General features: G+C 33.2%; 1 protein-coding gene across 2 annotated transcripts in view; it reads left to right on the top strand.

The window, feature by feature from the left end:
- LOC145287723 (adenylate kinase 9-like) overlaps window positions 1–19989 on the top strand; it is a 307372-nt gene that overhangs the window by 191079 nt on the left and 96304 nt on the right. For both annotated transcript variants that reach the window (XM_080135474.1, XM_080135475.1), the window contains exons 22-25: window positions 115–308; window positions 7185–7224; window positions 10598–10740; window positions 16587–16806. In XM_080135474.1, the coding sequence (XP_079991600.1) occupies window positions 115–308; window positions 7185–7224; window positions 10598–10740; window positions 16587–16806 (597 nt within the window). The remainder of the gene's footprint in view (window positions 1–114; window positions 309–7184; window positions 7225–10597; window positions 10741–16586; window positions 16807–19989) is intronic.

Below are 19989 nucleotides of genomic sequence, written 5' to 3'. Positions count from 1 at the left end.
ATCATTATTGTTATAATTATTATTGTTATAATTATTATTGTTATAATCATTATTGTTATAATTATTATTGTTATAATTATTATTGTTATAATCATTCTTCTCATTATTATTCAGCCACCTGCCATCCGACTTTGTATCATTGGTGTTCATGGATCAGGCAAAACAATCTACGGTCGTTACTTGGCACGGAAACTGGGGATATTCCATATCTGTTTCCATGAGAGATTACAGGAGTTGATTTTGAAGAAAACAAAGACGAAAGTTGGACCACATTATGGAGATGCTGGATCGGAAATGTCATCCGATGAGTTCGTTGAAAATTTTCACTTTCTTCCCTTTTTTTTAACGTTTTTCTTTTTTTTAAATATATTTTTGAATATTTTTTAGGGAAAATGTTTTCTAAGTCAAACAACTTTTTGAAGACTTTTTTTTAATGAAAAAATTAAGGTTAGGATTAGTCAAACATTAATTTCAGATTTTTGGCAAGCTCCATGGATTTGTTTAGTTTTTCGGATCAATTATTGTTCAAAGACCTCAGAAAGAAATCTAATATGAAAGCGACGAATTCAGATCAACACTGGTTTCTTCTGGGTCGATTTCAAACACTGCAAACAAATGGATGATAAACGCGAGGTGTTTGTTTTTTTCCAGTGTGTGAAGTCAACCCAGAAGAAACTAGTGTAGACTTGAATTTTTTCTGGGGACTTTAAGCCATAATTGGTCCAGCTTTTCCCCCTCATTCATCTTCACCTGGTGTTGGATTGTGAGTCTTATCTTTTCTCTCTTTTTTTTGTTTATGTTACCTGTCTTTTATTGTTACAAGAACAAGTCGCCTGTTCTTGTAAGTGAGTAAATATGAGATAGGATAGCCAAGGATTTGAACCTGCGAAGCTAGGATTGGAATTGAGAATTCCGATCATAAGTTAAAATAAATACAGAATGTTATTGAAAATGGAATGTAGAATTACCATTGTTTCGTTCACATAAAAAAGTTAGAAATCTGTTTATTGAACAAGGAATGTAATGATGTAATTTTGTTTCTGTTAAAAAATGAAATTAAAAAAAGGAATTTAAAAACGAACAATGGAAAATGTTTGTAAAGTGGGTTAATCAAAAATTAGGTTAGAGAGTCGGCTTTGTAGAAATGTGAGGAACAATGCATGTCGGACCACGGGATCGAGATGCACGTGTTTAGTCATGCAGTGACGTCATGAGTTCTCAATATAGAGAGCTTTAGGTCAGTAAGTCAGTCAGTCAGTCAGGAGAGAAGAGAGAAGTCAGTGAGTGAGAGACAGAGCTGACATCGAACCTTGGAAGCGAAGGTTAGAAGAAGAAAATCATGGAAAGACTTTGAATTCCTTGATGCAAAGCCATTGACCGGTTGTATGGAATAAACGAACATCACCATCTTTTTGTATCTGCGTGTTCGTGTTATGTTATTCAACAGAAAAGGTATTGTCAATTTATATTATGAGAACTTTGTGAAAATCATCATCTCGAAAATAGGTAAAGAAATATATGTGTCAATGTTATAGAAACACGAACTGTCTAACGTATAAATGTCAATCTCCTCACTATCAATCTCTCGGTCTATCTATCTATATATCAGTATCTCCCCTCATCCAAAGTGAGTTACCTGTCTGCTATAAAATGTCCCTGTCTCTTTATATATACAGAACTGTCTCTCTCTTTATATATACACGGTATATCTGCACAACAACATGAACACTCTAAGACTCTCTCTCTAATACGAATAACGAATATATACACCATCTCTTTAATAACACCCAGTATGTAACATTATAGACATCAATCGATATTCCTGCAAATGTAAATATTAAGATATTAAATTCTTTTTTTATTTTGCATTGCGTAATTCATAACTTCTGACCAGGAATGTAAAGATTTCTTTGTTTTCGTGATAATTACAATTCCGGTTATTTAATGGGATACAAGAATGTAGATCAAAATCCATCTGGAATGTGCGTGTGTGCGTACGTCTGCTTTCCTCGGCATTGCCACGTTTCCATATCCAACAGTTCAATCCTCGTTGCGATCGATACTAAGAATACAATACAAATTATTTAATATTTCTACTTGGTCATGGCTGACAGAATGAGAGAGAGCTACTTCTCGTAGATTAAATAAAATGATCCATTCGGAATTCTGTTTAACAAGATGCATCAGATGACAGTTGGAGGTTACATCGGCCAAAACGTTGTGAGAGCATTAGTCCAAATACAAACTTTCAATCGTCATCTAAAAAATATTTCTGTCTTATATAGAATATTCAGTATTATGTGGAACAACGGATAAAAGTGCTAAGTTAATCAGTTCTAAATGACAATCTTTTGGAGTTTGAAGGTTCAATCCTAAGTGAAGACGATACCAAGAATACAATTATGAGTTACTTAAGATTTTTTTACTTGGTTATGACAGAACAAGGACAGACTACCTTATGTATGTTTTGTTTGAAATACAGATTCACGAGTTTGACAAAATACGTTTAAAGGAAGTTGCGAAAATAACATCCAAGATGAGAACAATAATCTAAAAATCCAAAACAACAAAAAAAAAATGTAATTTTAAATGGCAAATATTTGTATGCAGTGACACCCTCCCCTAAATCCAACCTCTTATCACTACGTGTGTGTGGGCAGGTGGCAAAGTAGTCGTGTTAGTGCTACTCAGCAAACAATCCAATTGCTATCAGGATGCATTGCCAGAATAAGTATCGCAATCTTAGAACAGCTTCAAAAGAGAGTCTCAGTACTAACCTGCAGACATTTAAATGTAATGTAAACAAACATCTCACTGCTCAACTCTCTTTTTTAGACATGATTCCAAATAGAACTCTTTACATTTGAAGTAGAAATATGCCTTGTTGATCCCCCGATTTATTGGGGAGGCACCTATGTTTCCAGTGGCGTCCATGTGTGCGTCTGTGCATCTGTACGTTTGTGCGTCAGTGTGTCCGTTATTCTGGACGATTACCAGATAACCGTCCATTAGTTTTTCCTAAAATTTTGCCACAAATTGTATTACATTAAATAGATGTGCACAGTCAAAAACATTTTTTTGCAAAAATTCTGGTTCACGTCCCCAGGGATTTTCAGTGCTAAAAACGCTCCTTTTTGTGGCTCTTTTTTCATATTTCTCAACAAAAACTTGATATGTCTGACTATGTAGTGGTTTTTCACGGTGGTCAACTCAAATATACATGTGTTAAGGCCTGAAACTGCACCGTTATCCATTTACACTGGGATTCGGCATCCCCAGGGGCTGAAAAGAGGTAAAAAATGCCCCAAAATGGCCCAAAATGACACTTTTTGCTCTTATAGCGTTTGATCCATCCATTAGATTTTTCTGAAACTTGGCCAAAAGGTGGAGGCCATTGTTCTTAATATAAATTCAGTATGAGTGACCCTAGCAAAATTCTGGTTTGCATCCCTCTGGGGCTTTTAGGGTTAAAAAAACATGATTTTTTGGAGCTCTTGATATGTATGTGTTGGAGACGCTCCTCCATGGTATTAATGGACTATCTCATGACGTCACTTCCATTGATGACGTCACTTCCGGTAACGAGACCGGTGCCCGGCAGTCTGAGATTGGCACATGACCAAGCTGGACATGCAAACGTCCTACTGTTGAGGAATGGATATACTCAACTCACTTTGCCTGTAATTTATGTGAATACATGTTTCGTTCCTACAAATCCTGTGTTGCTTTCGTTTATTACCATTTAACCCCATAATAGTATGTCTATATAGTAGTTTCCATGGTGCTGAATTCAAATATACATGTCTTAAGGCGTGAAACTGCACTGTTTGTCTATTTTCACTGGGATTCGGCATTCCCGGGAGCTCAAAAGGGGTCACAAATGCCCCAAATTTGCAAAAAAATGACACTTTTTACCCCATAACTTTTGCCCATCCATTAGATTTTTCTGAAACTTGGCAAAAATGTGAAGGCAACGTTGGCCCTTCACACTTCTCATATTCATCATTTCTTCACTATTTTTTGTGGCGTCATCTCACATGCAGCAACAGAGTGGGACCATGCATGCACTGCTTGTTTGGGTAAAAAAAATCATGGTGTCATCAGCAAATATGTCCATCTTATGCACAATTTTAACTGTGCCGTCATTTATGAATATCAGGAATAATAATGGTCACCTGTATTAACATCGTGTTGCTTAGACATACGATCGTCGAAGACAACCTAGATTTTCTCTTATCGAGGAATGAGCTGGTGATTTCTGTATTCATTCTTTTTGTTATTCTTCATAGTTGTTGTTATTGTTTCAACATGTTTCGGCCAACTATTCCTCTGGCCTTCTTCAGGTGATTAATTGCAACCGAATAAGAATGCCGAGTCTTGTAACTGTATCGTCATAGTTGTTGTCTTATCATGCTTTGACCAACTGGCCTGCTTCAGTAGGATTGAAACTGCTATCTTCGGAGAATGCTCACTTGGGAGACGACAACTATGGAAGGCAGTAATTACTGGGGATACAATTACAAGACTCAGCATTCCAATTCCATCATGGTTAATCACTTGAAGAAGGCCAGAGGATGAGTTGGGCGAAATGTGGCGAAACAACTACAACTATGAAGATGAGGATAATAGTTTGCAAAAAGAATGAATGCATAAATTATGAAGCTTCATATTATAGAATTAAAAAAAATCGAAACAAAAACAAGTATATATATATATTTAAAAAAAAATAATATATATGCTGCTCCCCATTAAAGGGGGTACCAGATTGGTCAATGGGAAAATTATTCCCAACAAGCATTTAGGTAAAAATGCACTTTCGTATAAATACTTGAATTAATTCAAGAAAGTATCGCTAACAAAACCAAATAAAAACATCTACGTAAAAGTGATACATTTAGTAGTCAGGCGAGGTTAGCCGAGTGGTAGAGGTTTAGGCTTCTTATCATGAGGTGCCGATTTTGAATCTCGCTAGATTCAGCCATTCTGATGAGTCATGGACGACGAAACACGTGTCAGTAGATAATTATATTTAAAGAAAAAATAAAATATATATATATATATGTAAAGATTTAATGTTCATGAGAAGCTTCACTTGTTATATAGTCGCATTTATATAACTAACGTATATACATATATACTAGCTGAGCGCCTGGCGTTGCCTAGTCGTACAATGTGCTTAAACATGCTATTTTAATTTATGCAGATTGCATATGTATTATTATAGAATTAATCGCCTATTGATTATTATATTTTATGAGGAATAATTTGCCCAGTGGACTAATTCGCAAAATAAATAAGTAATGATTATTTCATTCATCAAATTACGTCTGTCTTTGTTTATAACATCAAGTCAGCTGATATTTGGTCTTGATGATGAATTTCCGAGTGTACAGCAAAGCCCTGATCTTAAAATTTAACCTTGACCTTGAAAAATGGTGTACACTATCTCTAGGTCGAGGTTGGAGACCATCATCATGTCAGGTTTAATCATGATCGGTCCGATGGTGTGGGCTTTAGGAGAGTATATATACATAGGCTATGAACCTTGAAAAATGGTGTGCACTATCCCAAGGTGGGGGACCATCATCATGTCGGGTTAGGTCATGATCGGTTCAGTTGAAGGAGAGTTGTACACACACACACACACACGAACGCTACTATTTTATATATATATATATATATATATATATATATAGTTAAATAGAATTGTAGAAGGCGGTACAATGCAGAAGTAACGGAAAGACACAGGCTGAAGCAGGTGAGAAATTTATTAATACAACTTATAAATACATGTGTACATATTCATATTTCATATACGCAGTATATTTATGTTTGCACAGTGGTTACCTGGGAAAGTCGGTCTGGTGGTATGGCCGTGTAATATAATATTTCGAGAAAGACCTCTTCGTCAGATATTTACTTGACTTTGACAAACGTGCTGTTGTAAAAGTCAAGTAAATATCTGACGAAGAGATCTTTCTTGAAATATTATATTACACGGACATACCACCAGACCGACTTTCCCAGGTAACCACTGTGCAAACATAAATATACTGCGTATATGAAATATGAATATGTACACATGTATTTATAAGTTGTATTAATAAATTTCTCACCTGCTTCAGCCTGTGTCTTTCCGTTACTTCTGCATTGTACCGCCTTCTACAATTCTATTTAACTACATACTATACAATGCTTCAAGCAAACTACACCCACCTCTTATATATATATATATATATATATATATATATATATATATATATTTATTTATTTATTTTTGAAAAAGTAATCTACGTACATGCATGTTTCGTGGCCCTACCCCTCTTCAGCATAGCTTGACTGTTATTAGGACTCGAACCCTGGACCTTATGTATCCAGTCCAGCGTCTTATCCATTACGCTATGATACCATAGACGATTTACTGTTTAGTTTTTATCGTTTATATATTTACGTAGTTTTTTTTTATTATTTTTTTAAACGATATTGAGGTTACCGTCTTCACCTGGAAGATCGGATGTTTTTTTTTAGAAATTGCCCATTTTTTATTTTGGACGTAAACAAATAATATTTTTATTTATTCATTTAGTTTTAAAACAGTAATCTACGTACATGCATATATATATATATATATATATATATATATATATATATATATATATATATATATATATATATATATATATATATATATATATATATATATATATATAATTTAATGTATCTGTTTGTCTACTGTGTGAGGAATGGTCTTTATCAAACTGCTCTGTCAATTTTTGGTCTACAGACTTGAAACTTCATATAAAGGGGATTTGGACCTGAGGAACAAATTCGATTTGGTTTTTAGCTGGTAAAAATAGCTGCTAAGGAGTCAAGAATAAAAAAATAGAACTTGGCAGGCGTAAGTTGACAAAAATGCTCTTTTACACATGTGCAAATATAAAGTCGGTTCATCTTTAGCTATTTTTTGTCCGTCTGACGATAGCTCAAACGATTATGACTAATACTAGGACGCTAAATGTTTTGGTTTCGATTCTGACCCACCTCCTGTTGATCTGTGACCTTGTGTCTCAGAGAAGAGGCAGTTTGAAAAATGGAGACAAACAGACACACACACACATAGTGAGTTTTGTATATAAAATTATAATTTCTGTTTTTTAATTATTTTGTATTTTTTATTTTTGCAGTTCTGACAACGAAGATGATAACACCGATTCTGAAACTTTGGTAATATTTCGATATTTTCATTTTAATTTCTCAAATCAATTTGTTGGTCTGTTCGGGTTTGATCTATGTATTATTGTCGACATCTTTCAATAGAAGTGTACAGTTAGATCTTGGTGAGAAGAATGTTGAGATCGCCATTTTGCCGTAGAGTCATTGCGTCTGCATTCATCTTGATGTTCGTGTTTTGAAATGAAGGAAAAGAATCACAAAGTTTACGATTAAAAATAAAATATAAATCAATTTTATTCAAATAATTTCATAAGAGTAGTGGTTGATGGGTAAAAATCAGAAGCACATAAATGCTGGACTTCCTCAGGGGTCCATTCTGGGCCCAACTCTCTTTTTGATTTATACCAATGATCTCCCAAGTCACATCCTCAGATCATTTAAGTGTGTCTTTAAAACTCACATTATCCATCAAGCAAAAATAACCTTCACGGTGATATGGTTTCTGTTCCGCTAGATCTACAGCAGATGTGCTAACAGTTATATCTCATAGGATTAGCAAATCTCTCAACAGAAGCTTCCTTTCTAGGGCAATTTCCCTTGACATATCAAAGGCGTTTAATAGTGTATGGCATAAATGTCATAAGAGTAATGGTTGATGGGCTGAAATCCGAAGCTCAAAGTATTAATGCTGAAGTCCCTCGGGGGTCAATTCTGGGCTCAACTCTCTTCCTGATCTACATCAATGATGACCCAAATCACATTCTTAGATCATTTATGCTGATGACACTACCTTTTATAGTAACACTTCAAAGGCCGTAAACGACCAAGTTCTTTCTGATTCTCTCTTCTCTGATCTTGAGCACGTGGTGCAATGGGGAAAGAGGTGGCTGGTTGATTTTAATGCATCTAAGACCAAACTTCCATCCTTCCATCATCAACGCTCTGATCCCCCTCTGGCATCAATTCAAATGAATGGCTCTCATCTTGCAGAGGTTCCATGCTTTGACAAACTTCTGGGCAAATGATGGGATCGTTTTACCGTTCCAGTAGATATCTACCTGCTAATGCAATTCTTTACATGTATAAGAGCCAAATGTGTCCAACGATGGAGTACTGTTGCCACATCTGGGTAGGAGCTGCTAGAAGCAGCTTATCCTGCCTTGACAGAGTTCAAAATAGACTTCGTAGCTTAGTGGGGGATGCATTTTTCTCTTCCTTGAAACCTCTTTCCCACAAAAGAGACATCGCGACCCTGTCTCTGCTTTATCGTTATTTTCATGGCAAGTGCTCGTCTGAGCTCCAATCTATGGTCCCCCCCCTGGCCTGACTTTCACAAAAAGCACTCATCTAACTGAAACCACTATCAATAATTTCCCACACTCTTTATCTGTGCCTAAACCTAAACGTAGATTCCATGAACAAAGCTTCTTTTTTAGAACTGCACGCCTGTGGAATTATCTTCCGATTGCCTGCTTTCCAGCTGACTACAATATGGTTGTCTTCAAGTCAAACAAGTAAACAAGTTCTTGATGAACCGTCCCCCTAAGTAATCCAGTTTACAAAATTCCCACTACTTATGTTTACTACGCTATAATCACATTGACTAATGTATACCTATTAACTCTTATCCTCGAGTGGCCACTGGGCCTTGATAAGTGGTGATTCTTGTGTAAAAAAAACCCCCAGAAAACCCAAAATGATTTATGAAAAAACGAATACAAAATAGGCCGGGTTTGCTCACGTACATTTATAAAGTTGAGTTTTAGTAATACTGACATTGATATTGAAAACCTTCCAGACTATTTTTGTACAGGCATTTAAAATTGTTGTAAATCTTTGCAAATGAAGGACGTTATTGCTATACTTCTTATGAAATAACTGACCAATTTTTATGATTTTAGGTTCAAATGAACAGCTACAGCAGAAATTGGAATACACCCTACTAAAGCCCGATTGTCACAGCTGGTGAATTTCAAAAAGCAATCTAGATGTGAAGACACTTTAGAAGAACGATATGCAATAAAATTCTGCTTTAAACTTGGAAAAAATGCCACAGAAACGTATGGAATGCTTCAGACTGATTTTGGACCATCTTACATGAATCGAGCATCAATTTTTGAGTGACATAAGAAATTCAAGGAAGGTTGGGAGTCTGTGAGGGATAATGAGAGGTATGGGAGGAGTAAGGAAGTCAGAACACCAGAGTTGATTGGCCAAATAAAGAATTTCATGGATAAGAATCGTTGTGTAGAGACAATAAGTGCACAGTTTGATGTCAGTGTGGGAACTGTACACACAATTATTTTTGAGGGATTGAAGATGTGGAAGATTTGCATAAAGTTTGTTCCATGGGTGCTCAGAGAAGATCAGAAAGAAAGACGTTGTCATGACGACAGAGAGATGGTTGCTCTGGTGAGTGACCTGTGATGAAAGCTGGATCTACTGTTATGACTCATATCTACTGTTATGCAAGAGACAGAGTTCCCAGTAGAAGCATGCTGGCTCTCCCAGACTCAAGAAGGCCATCCAGAGTAAATCCATCCAGAAACTTATGATGATCCCTTTTTTTGATAGCAAGGAATGATCTACATGCACTGGGTTCTCAGTGGACAGACAGTCAACAAGGAATACTATGTTGAGGTTTTAAGGGGGTTCAGAAAGAGATTCTATCAGAAGACGCCAGCATTCTTCAAATCAGGTCAGTGGCATTTCCACCAGGACAATGCACCAGTCCACAACTCCATCCTTGTCACAGATTATTTGACCAAGATGGGCATCAAGACAATTCCTCACCCTCCCTATGGTCCAGACTTTGCTCCATGTGAATTTTGGTTATTCCCTAAGCTCAAGGAAAAACTTAGAGGCTGACATTATGAGACAATTGAGGAGATGAAAGAGGCTGTGATGAGAGTCATTAACACGCTCACACAAGAGGACTTCCATGGTACAAACAAGTGCATTGCAGCCGGAGGAGATTACTTTGGAAGGGACTAGAGTTTCATGTGTGCTATCAATAAATGCGTCCATATAAAAAAGTCTGGAAACTTATTGAAGGCACCTCGTAAAAGTTACCTTTCTTTTATCGAGCTATATAAGAGTTATCTCTTCTTTACTGGGCTATGTAAGGGTTACCTCCCCTTTACTAAGTTTTGTAAGAGTTACCGCTCCTTTATTGAATTTTATAAGGGTAACCTACTTTTTACTGGTTCTTGTAGGGGTTACCTCCTCGGTAGGGTCACTTACTCTTTAGTGAATCTTTTATTAGTACTTTCTGAATATAAACGAGTGCTGTTTGAATGAACTTAGACCAGTCCATTTTTTTGTGTGCGTGTGTGTGTGTGTGTGGGTGAGGGTGGGGGGGTCAGCTATTCCAGAACAGTTTTATCATGTGATTGTCCTTTTCTGCATTACATTTGATTTGTAGAGTGTCAGTGATAGCGGAAGTGACTATGGAGAACTGACTGAAGAGGAAGAATCCATCAAAGCAAATTTGGAAGGCGAAGGTGTTTTGCCCGTCGAAATCATGGAGTCGATTCTGAACCCTTGGTGGTTCAACGAACCATTTCGGTATGTTCAAAGAGTTTTCAAATTTTTTGTATTTTTCTCTATTAACTGAACATGTAGTTACAGCGTTACTTTTAGAGTGGGAGTGTAATGTGGTCGTTACACTTTAATTGTATCGTTACATTTAAAATCTTTCAGACCCACACGCCGTTTGGCACCGTCGCAAAGGAACAAACAAATACAAAAAGGAAAAAAAAACTAAAATTCTGACTTGGCACCTTTTTTAAATGCACTTATTCATGGTTCTTCCAAATCAATGCATTTCATTATCTTGCAAAATCTTTTCGTACACACATGTGCTTTTTAAAAGTCTCTATCCTTGCCACCTCATGCAACCGCTTTCCCGTCCTCATGGTCACACGCCCATCTTGCCCTGAACACAATTTATTTACTGAACTATGTGGTGTATTTTTCCCTTTTTTTATTGTGAGGCAAGCTCGTGCACACTTGCTAATTTGCATACATGCTTTAACTGCTGCTGCTAATATTTTCGCTAGCCAGCTATCCTTCAACTTCTCACACACACCCATATGCGCTCTGTTACACGAGCACATCAGATGAGAATGCATGGGTTTGTAGATGTAGAACAGTTGAGATAGCAGGGTCGATCGTCAGATGAAGGCCAAGGAAAATGGAGGAGGTAAGTTTGGAATTCAATTTCTAAAAGGTTCAACGCATACCAGCATGTAAAGAAGGCATTAAGCCGATGATAATGGTGATGATGATTGTGATAATAATAACGATTATGATAATAGTTATGATAATGATGATGCTGATCATGATCATGATGATGCTTATGAATGTGATGATGATTATGATGATGGTGGTTGTGATGATGATGACGACGATGATAATGATGATGGTGATGATGATGATTATGACAATGTGATAATGATGATGGTAATGATAGTGATGGTGATGATAGTGCTAATGATAATGATGGTGATATTGATAGTAATGATGATGGTGATGATGATTATGGTGTTAATGATGATGATGACGTTGATGATGATGATGGTTGTTTTTGCTGTTGAGCTTCATACAAAATCATTACTGTTGGCGTTTATTGCTTTGATATCTTTCTAGAAGGATATCGCTACTTACAAGACGAACCATGTGAAGGTTGTCCATGTCTCTGAATAAAAGTGTTTTTGTGGAATGAACTGGATTCGAACTTTAGGCACCCAAGTTGTCAGTCTATGAAACACTTGATGATGATGATGATGATGATGATGATGATGATGATGATGATGTTTCTGAACTAGGGGAACAAATTAAATGGATTTCCTTTTTTTTTTTACTGCTTTATCACCCCAAACATGGTACAGTGCCATTTAGTGCCATTTTGACGTGAAAGGCTACTGTTTGGGTCAAAATTTATAGGTATACTATGTAGGGAGTTGAGCAGCAAGATGTCTGTTTGCATTACACTTGAACTTCTGCATGTCAGTACTGTTAGAGAAGCAGGAACCAGGGAAGGAATTCCAATGTCTAGTAATTCGAGAGAAGGAACTATTTGAATAGAAGGCTTTTCGGCATCTAAAGATCTTTAAAGTGTAGGGGTGGGATTTTGATTATTGTCGAGTTAGGCGGGGGTATTTACGTCAGGGTGGGAGCACAAGTGCTTAGAGTTTGTCGGAGTACTTTCTATTAAAATAATTATTAAATACACACAACAGTAATTTCAATGATAAAAATTTGTCTCTCAACCTTTTGGATCATGAATGCAATCAAAGAAGAGATTTACAATCTTCTAATATATAAAGTAAAGTCAGTCTCTTTTTTAATTTTTGTCATTGATATCTTTCTTCCTATAAACTCAATGTTTGAATCTGCAATGTCAATTCTTTTGATTGATCGTTGCAGCATGTTGTTAAGAATAAAAATATGTAATTCAATCTATTCCTACCAGAAAATACTTTGTCTGAGTGGGAATTATTTTTAAAAGGGCATAATTGTATTGCACTCATAGATTTCTGTATTAACAGAATGTTTAGTTACAGCCTGTCTTAGCTCTGTCGTTATTTTCACGGCAAGTACTCATTTGAACTCCAATCGATGGTTCCCTTTTGCCAAACTTTCACAAAATCACTCTACTAGCTACAACCACTATCAACAGTTTCCCCAATTTTTGTGCCTAAATCTAAATGCAGATTCCACGAACAAAGCTTATTTCATAGAACTACCCGCCTGTGGAACACATTTCTATTGGCTTGCTTCCTAGCCTCCAAGTCTAATGTAAACAAATTCTTGTTGAACTGTCTCCATAAATGATCAAATTGTACCCAATTTACACCATTAACGATTACTACACTACCACATTACTTTTCCTTGAGTGGTGATGCCCCTGTAAAAAAAAAAAAGAAAAAAAGTTTTACTGTTAAAGCTATTGCTTTTCACTTGTGTCTTAGAATATTGTCGAGGGAGTTTCTGCACAGATTGTCCGGAATAGATACTGATGATTTAGTACCTGCCTGTGAAACATTGGAAGACATGTTGTGACAAAGTTTACCCTTTGGCGCCCGAAATGAAAATGCCTAAAATAGTTTTGACACACATAACTCAACACGTACACTCATTTGAATTAATAAAGAAATGTATTTCTCTGAATAAGTATTGCATGTAAATAACGCGGCTAACGAGATACGAGTTGAACCCAACTTGTTTGTGTAAAGGTGAGTGCAAAGGGGTCAAAAAAAGGTTACCAGTGGCATAAATCAAATTTGATATCGCCGGCTCAGGGGGTGCACTGCACTGAAATATTGACAAACGCCATAAGTCAGGGGGTGCATTTTGGAGTGCGAACTAGTTCACGGGATGTTACCACCTCACACATACTCCTTAATATAAATAGAGGATGCACATGCGTTTCTAGTTAGTCAAGAGTTAATTCCTCAGCTCCGAGTTACGAGTTGCGAGTCTAGTTGGTTGAATTTGAGAGTTAAGAACACGGGAAAGGAAAAGACGCAATGGTCTTTAACACAAAGAAGAAAACAGCTGACCACATGCGAAGAGGTTTTCCCGTTTGGAAGAATCGAAATAAAATGGCGAAAATATAAACCCCATCACATCTTTTTTGTGTGTATTAATTTGATTCCAGGTGCGAGTCCACGACATGAGAAATTCCGGCTAATATTGAGAAAAGAAAAAGGTACTTTTTCGTTCCTCCAATGGATTGCCTTGATTGTATTTTAATGTTCTAAGAACTTTAGCATGTGACGCGCACACATGTAGAATATACATGTCGTATTATATAAACCTGCATACACAAAATATACACACCGTACAAAGTATATACACTCAGGTATGCAACATAAGTTGAAAATTGATGAAGCACCGCTTGCATCCACAAGAAGTAAAGCGAGATACCGGTTGCTAAGCGATTAACGACAATAATAATAGCGACGACGACAACAACAACAATAATAATAACAATAATAATAATAATAATAATAAAGGAATACAAAGGACGGCATGACAATATTACATAAAAGGTCCATGAGAAAACACAAACAAAGAAAATATATTTATTTATCAACAATTTTACAGAAATGTAAAATATGCGTTGAAAAACGAAAGTATTCTGAGAAGTTTTAAAGTTCTTAAAAAAGAAATAGTCAAATTCGTTTAACAGCTATGTTATTTTTGTGTGTGTTTATTTGTGTGTGTTTGTGTGTGTTTGTTTGTTTATTTGTGTGTGTTTGTTTGGGGGGAGGTGGAGAGGGTGAGGATGCCAGAGCATTAAACTTCTGGGCGGCATGCGTTACGTTTTGCAGTTTGAAACGATTTTTATTAGTTGGAAAATATTTTCAGTTCACATGTTCCTGTTAAAATTTCTTGCTTTTTATGACAAAGAAAGCAAATCTCAATGAAGTGGAGAAAGAAAAAAAGCTAGCAATTCAAACTCTAAATAAATGATAAAAATATTTTTGCATGCAGGGGAGAGGGTCAGAAGTTTTTTTTTTTTCCAAAGAAGTTATGTATTTATTTTATATATTTTTTTCAAGTATACGTTTCTTCCAAATTTTTTTTTTCAAAGAGAATTGTCAGAAAAGGTTTTAAAAAAAGGTTCAATTGTTGTAAAACCTTTTTTTTTTCAAGGAAAAGACAGAAACGTTATGTTTTTGTCGGTTAAATACAGACTCATCAATCGCAACACGATGCCCTGGGCTTCCTATCTGCCATGGATCCCTAAGAAAATAATCCCGGCAAATGTCTGTGAAGAAATACTTCCAATCTGTTATAATATGTCCAAAACCCCATATTCTCGTATTAGGTTGTTTTGGGTATCCATATCATGGGCTCATAGGTATTTTTAAGATCGTTGCAATAGTGATTCAGGTTTGATGAAGAAAGTTCCACTTCTTATAGATGTCCACTTCCTGCAACTTGTATTTCTGTATCTCCACCTACATCCATTGTGCAAAGAGCCTCTCCTTGCCAAGACACAACTAGCACTACATGTGTAATTCATTTTCCATAATATCAAACTTTTTTCCTGACAAAAATCAATCATTTTCATCAGGTTTTCAAACTGTTTTTCTAACGTTGAGAAATTCATATTGCTATTCTCACTGATTTCCAACAACTAGTTTCTTTTTTTCTAATTTTTACGTCTGTTACTTTCTTTTTCAATTTTTACGTCTGTTACTTTTTTTCCACTTTTTACGTCTGTTACTTTTTTTTCCCCCGATTTTTACGTTTGTTACTTTTTTTTCCAATTTTTACGTCTGTTACTTTTTTTCCCCAAATTATTACGTCTGTTACTTTTTTTCTAATTTTTACGTCTGTTACTTTTTTTCCCAATTTTTACATCTGTTACTTTTTGTTTTTCCAATTTTTACGTCTGTTACTTTTTTTTCCTATTTTTACGTCTGTTACTTTTTTTCCCAATTTTTACGTCTGTTACTTTATTTTTCAATTTTTACGTCTATTACTTTTTTTTCCAATTTTTATGTCTGTTACTTTTTTTCCCAATTTTTACGTCTGTTACTTTTTGTTTTTCCAATTTTTACGTCTGTTACTTTTTTTTCCCAATTTTTACGTCTGTTACTATTCCTCTGGCTTTATTCAAGTGGTAACTGCGACGAGATAGGAACTCTAAATCGCCTAACTGCATCCTCAGCAATTACTGCCTTCCGTAGTTGTCATATGACCATGTTTTCGCCAAGTGAGCCTCTTGCCGGCTTTGGGTAGGATTGAAACCGCTCTCTTCATACAATGCTCACCTGGAACCGTAGAGATTCAATGTCTCTATTCACTGTGCCACGATCAAGGGCGATCAAGGTTGAATTTTTTGGTCTTATAAATCCAAGTTTATTTATTATCTGATCTTCCATGTCCGTACTGTAAATGATACTCATCTCAATAATGAATTCCAATTAATTACATAATATATATACCATTTGGTATGAACCTGACCATGGAAAATCAGATAATAAATAAACGTGGATTCATAAGATCAAAAAATTCAACCTTGATCGACGTTTGGGGCCTGTGGCACAGTGAATAGAGATCTTGAATCTCTACCGTTCCAGGTGAGAATTGTCTGAAGATAGCGGTTTCAATCCTACCTAAAGCCGGTCAGAGGCTTCCTTGGCCAAAATGTGGTGAGACAACAACAACTACAGAAGGCAGTAATTGCTAAGGATGCAGTTTGACGATTCAGAGTTCCTATCCCGTCGCGGTTACAACTTGACGAAGGCCAGAGGAATAGTTGGCCGAAACGTCGTGAAACAACTAAAAAAGATGAGGATAATAAGTTTGCAAACAAATAAATCAGCAAATATTTGTTTCGTAGCTTTTTACCATTTTTGTTTTTGTTGAAATGATTTTGATCTTCTGCACAGATCCACCGGATTCATTCTCGAAGGTTTCCCGCGAAACGCTGACGAAATATCTACATTGCAAGAGATTGGACTGTGGTTTGATGCAGCTATCATCCTCAACGTGGAAGATAGCGATGTCGTTGCGCGACTTCTGCCACCAAAATTGGCCAATTGGAAAATCAAGAAAGATAAAAAACTAGAACATATGAAAAAGAAAAAAGAAAAAGCTAAAAAAGAAAAGGTTTTTTTTGTTTCTTTTTTTATAAAATTCGTATAAAATCATACAAATCATATAGAAATTATGTGAAAGTCATGAAAAATAATAACTCAGTTTTTGTTGTTTCTTTTTTTATAAAATTCGTATAAAATCATACAAATCATATAGAAATTATGTGAAAGTCATAAAAAATAATAACTCAGTTTTTGTTGTTTCTTTTTTTATAAAATTCGTATAAAATCATACAAATCATATAGAAATTATGTGAAAGTCATAAAAAATAATAACTCAGTTTTTGTTGTTTCTTTTTTTATAAAATTCGTATAAAATCATACAAATCATATAGAAATTATGTGAAAGTCATAAAAAATAATAACTCAGTTTTTGTTGTTTCTTTTTTTATAAAATTCGTATAAAATCATACAAATCATATAGAAATTATGTGAAAGTCATAAAAAATAATAACTCAGTTTTTGTTGTTTCTTTTTTTATAAAATTCGTATAAAATCATACAAATCATATAGAAATTATGTGAAAGTCATAAAAAATAATAACTCAGTTTTTGTTGTTTCTTTTTTTATAAAATTCGTATAAAATCATACAAATCATATAGAAATTATGTAAAAGTCATGAAAAATAATAACTCAGTTTTTGTTGTTTCTTTTTTTATAAAATTCGTATAAAATCATACAAATCATATAGAAATTATGTGAAAGTCATAAAAAATAATAACTCAGTTTTTGTTGTTTCTTTTTTTATAAAATTCGTATAAAATCATACAAATCATATAGAAATTATGTGAAAGTCATAAAAAATAATAACTCAGTTTTTGTTGTTTCTTTTTTTATAAAATTCGTATAAAATCATACAAATCATATGAAATTATGTAAAAGTCATGAAAAATAATAACTCAGTTTTTGTTGTTTCTTTTTTTATAAAATTCGTATAAAATCATACAAATCATATAGAAATTATGTGAAAGTCATAAAAAATAATAACTCAGTTTTTGTTGTTTCTTTTTTTATAAAATTCGTATAAAATCATACAAATCATATAGAAATTATGTGAAAGTCATAAAAAATAATAACTCAGTTTTTGTTGTTTCTTTTTTTATAAAATTCGTATAAAATCATACAAATCATATAGAAATTATGTGAAAGTCATAAAAAATAATAACTCAGTTTTTGTTGTTTCTTTTTTTATAAAATTCGTATAAAATCATACAAATCATATAGAAATTATGTGAAAGTCATAAAAAATAATAACTCAGTTTTTGTTGTTTCTTTTTTTATAAAATTCGTATAAAATCATACAAATCATATAGAAATTATGTAAAAGTCATGAAAAATAATAACTCAGTTTTTGTTGTTTCTTTTTTTATAAAATTCGTATAAAATCATACAAATCATATAGAAATTATGTGAAAGTCATAAAAAATAATAACTCAGTTTTTGTTGTTTCTTTTTTTATAAAATTCGTATAAAATCATACAAATCATATAGAAATTATGTGAAAGTCATAAAAAATAATAACTCAGTTTTTGTTGTTTCTTTTTTTATAAAATTCGTATAAAATCATACAAATCATATAGAAATTATGTGAAAGTCATAAAAAATAATAACTCAGTTTTTGTTGTTTCTTTTTTTATAAAATTCGTATAAAATCATACAAATCATATAGAAATTATGTGAAAGTCATAAAAAATAATAACTCAGTTTTTGTTGTTTCTTTTTTTATAAAATTCGTATAAAATCATACAAATCATATAGAAATTATGTAAAAGTCATGAAAAATAATAACTCAGTTTTTGTTGTTTCTTTTTTTATAAAATTCGTATAAAATCATACAAATCATATAGAAATTATGCGAAAGTCATAAAAAATAATAAATCAGTTTTTGTTGTTTCTTTTTTTATAAAATTCGTATAAAATCATACAAATCATATAGAAATTATGTGAAAGTCATAAAAAATAATAACTCAGTTTTTGTTGTTTCTTTTTTTATAAAATTCGTATAAAATCATACAAATCATATAGAAATTATGTGAAAGTCATGAAAAATAATAACTCAGTTTTTGTTGTTTCTTTTTTTATAAAATTCGTATAAAATCATACAAATCATATAGAAATTATGTGAAAGTCATAAAAAATAATAACTCAGTTTTTGTTGTTTCTTTTTTTATAAAATTCGTATAAAATCATACAAATCATATAGAAATTATGTGAAAGTCATAAAAAATAATAACTCAGTTTTTGTTGTTTCTTTTTTTATAAAATTCGTATAAAATCATACAAATCATATAGAAATTATGTGAAAGTCATAAAAAATAATAACTCAGTTTTTGTTGTTTCTTTTTTTATAAAATTCGTATAAAATCATACAAATCATATAGAAATTATGTGAAAGTCATAAAAAATAATAACTCAGTTTTTGTTGTTTCTTTTTTTATAAAATTCGTATAAAATCATACAAATCATATAGAAATTATGTGAAAGTCATGAAAAATAATAACTCAGTTTTTGTTGTTTCTTTTTTTTATAAAATTCGTATAAAATCATACAAATCATATAGAAATTATGTGAAAGTCATAAAAAATAATAACTCAGTTTTTGTTGTTTCTTTTTTTTATAAAATTCGTATAAAATCATACAAATCATATAGAAATTATGTGAAAGTCATAAAAAATAATAACTCAGTTTTTGTTGTTTCTTTTTTTATAAAATTCGTATAAAATCATACAAATCATATAGAAATTATGTGAAAGTCATAAAAAATAATAACTCAGTTTTTGTTGTTTCTTTTTTTATAAAATTCGTATAAAATCATACAAATCATATAGAAATTATGTGAAAGTCATAAAAAATAATAACTCAGTTTTTGTTGTTTCTTTTTTTTATAAAATTCGTATAAAATCATACAAATCATATAGAAATTATGTGAAAGTCATGAAAAATAATAACTCAGTTTGTGTTGTTTCTTTTTTTTATAAAATTCGTATAAAATCATACAAATCATATAGAAATTATGTGAAAGTCATAAAAAATAATAACTCAGTTTTTGTTGTTTCTTTTTTTATAAAATTCGTATAAAATCATACAAATCATATAGAAATTATGTGAAAGTCATAAAAAATAATAACTCAGTTTTTGTTGTTTCTTTTTTTATAAAATTCGTATAAAATCATACAAATCATATAGAAATTATGTA

Source organism: Euprymna scolopes, chromosome 11, assembly GCF_053919585.1.
Source record: "Euprymna scolopes isolate OS-2025 chromosome 11, ASM5391958v1, whole genome shotgun sequence".
Taxonomy (NCBI): Eukaryota; Metazoa; Mollusca; class Cephalopoda; order Sepiida; family Sepiolidae; genus Euprymna; species Euprymna scolopes.
Note: the sequence above shows the minus strand (reverse complement) of the source record. Positions and strands in the feature narration are given on the sequence as shown.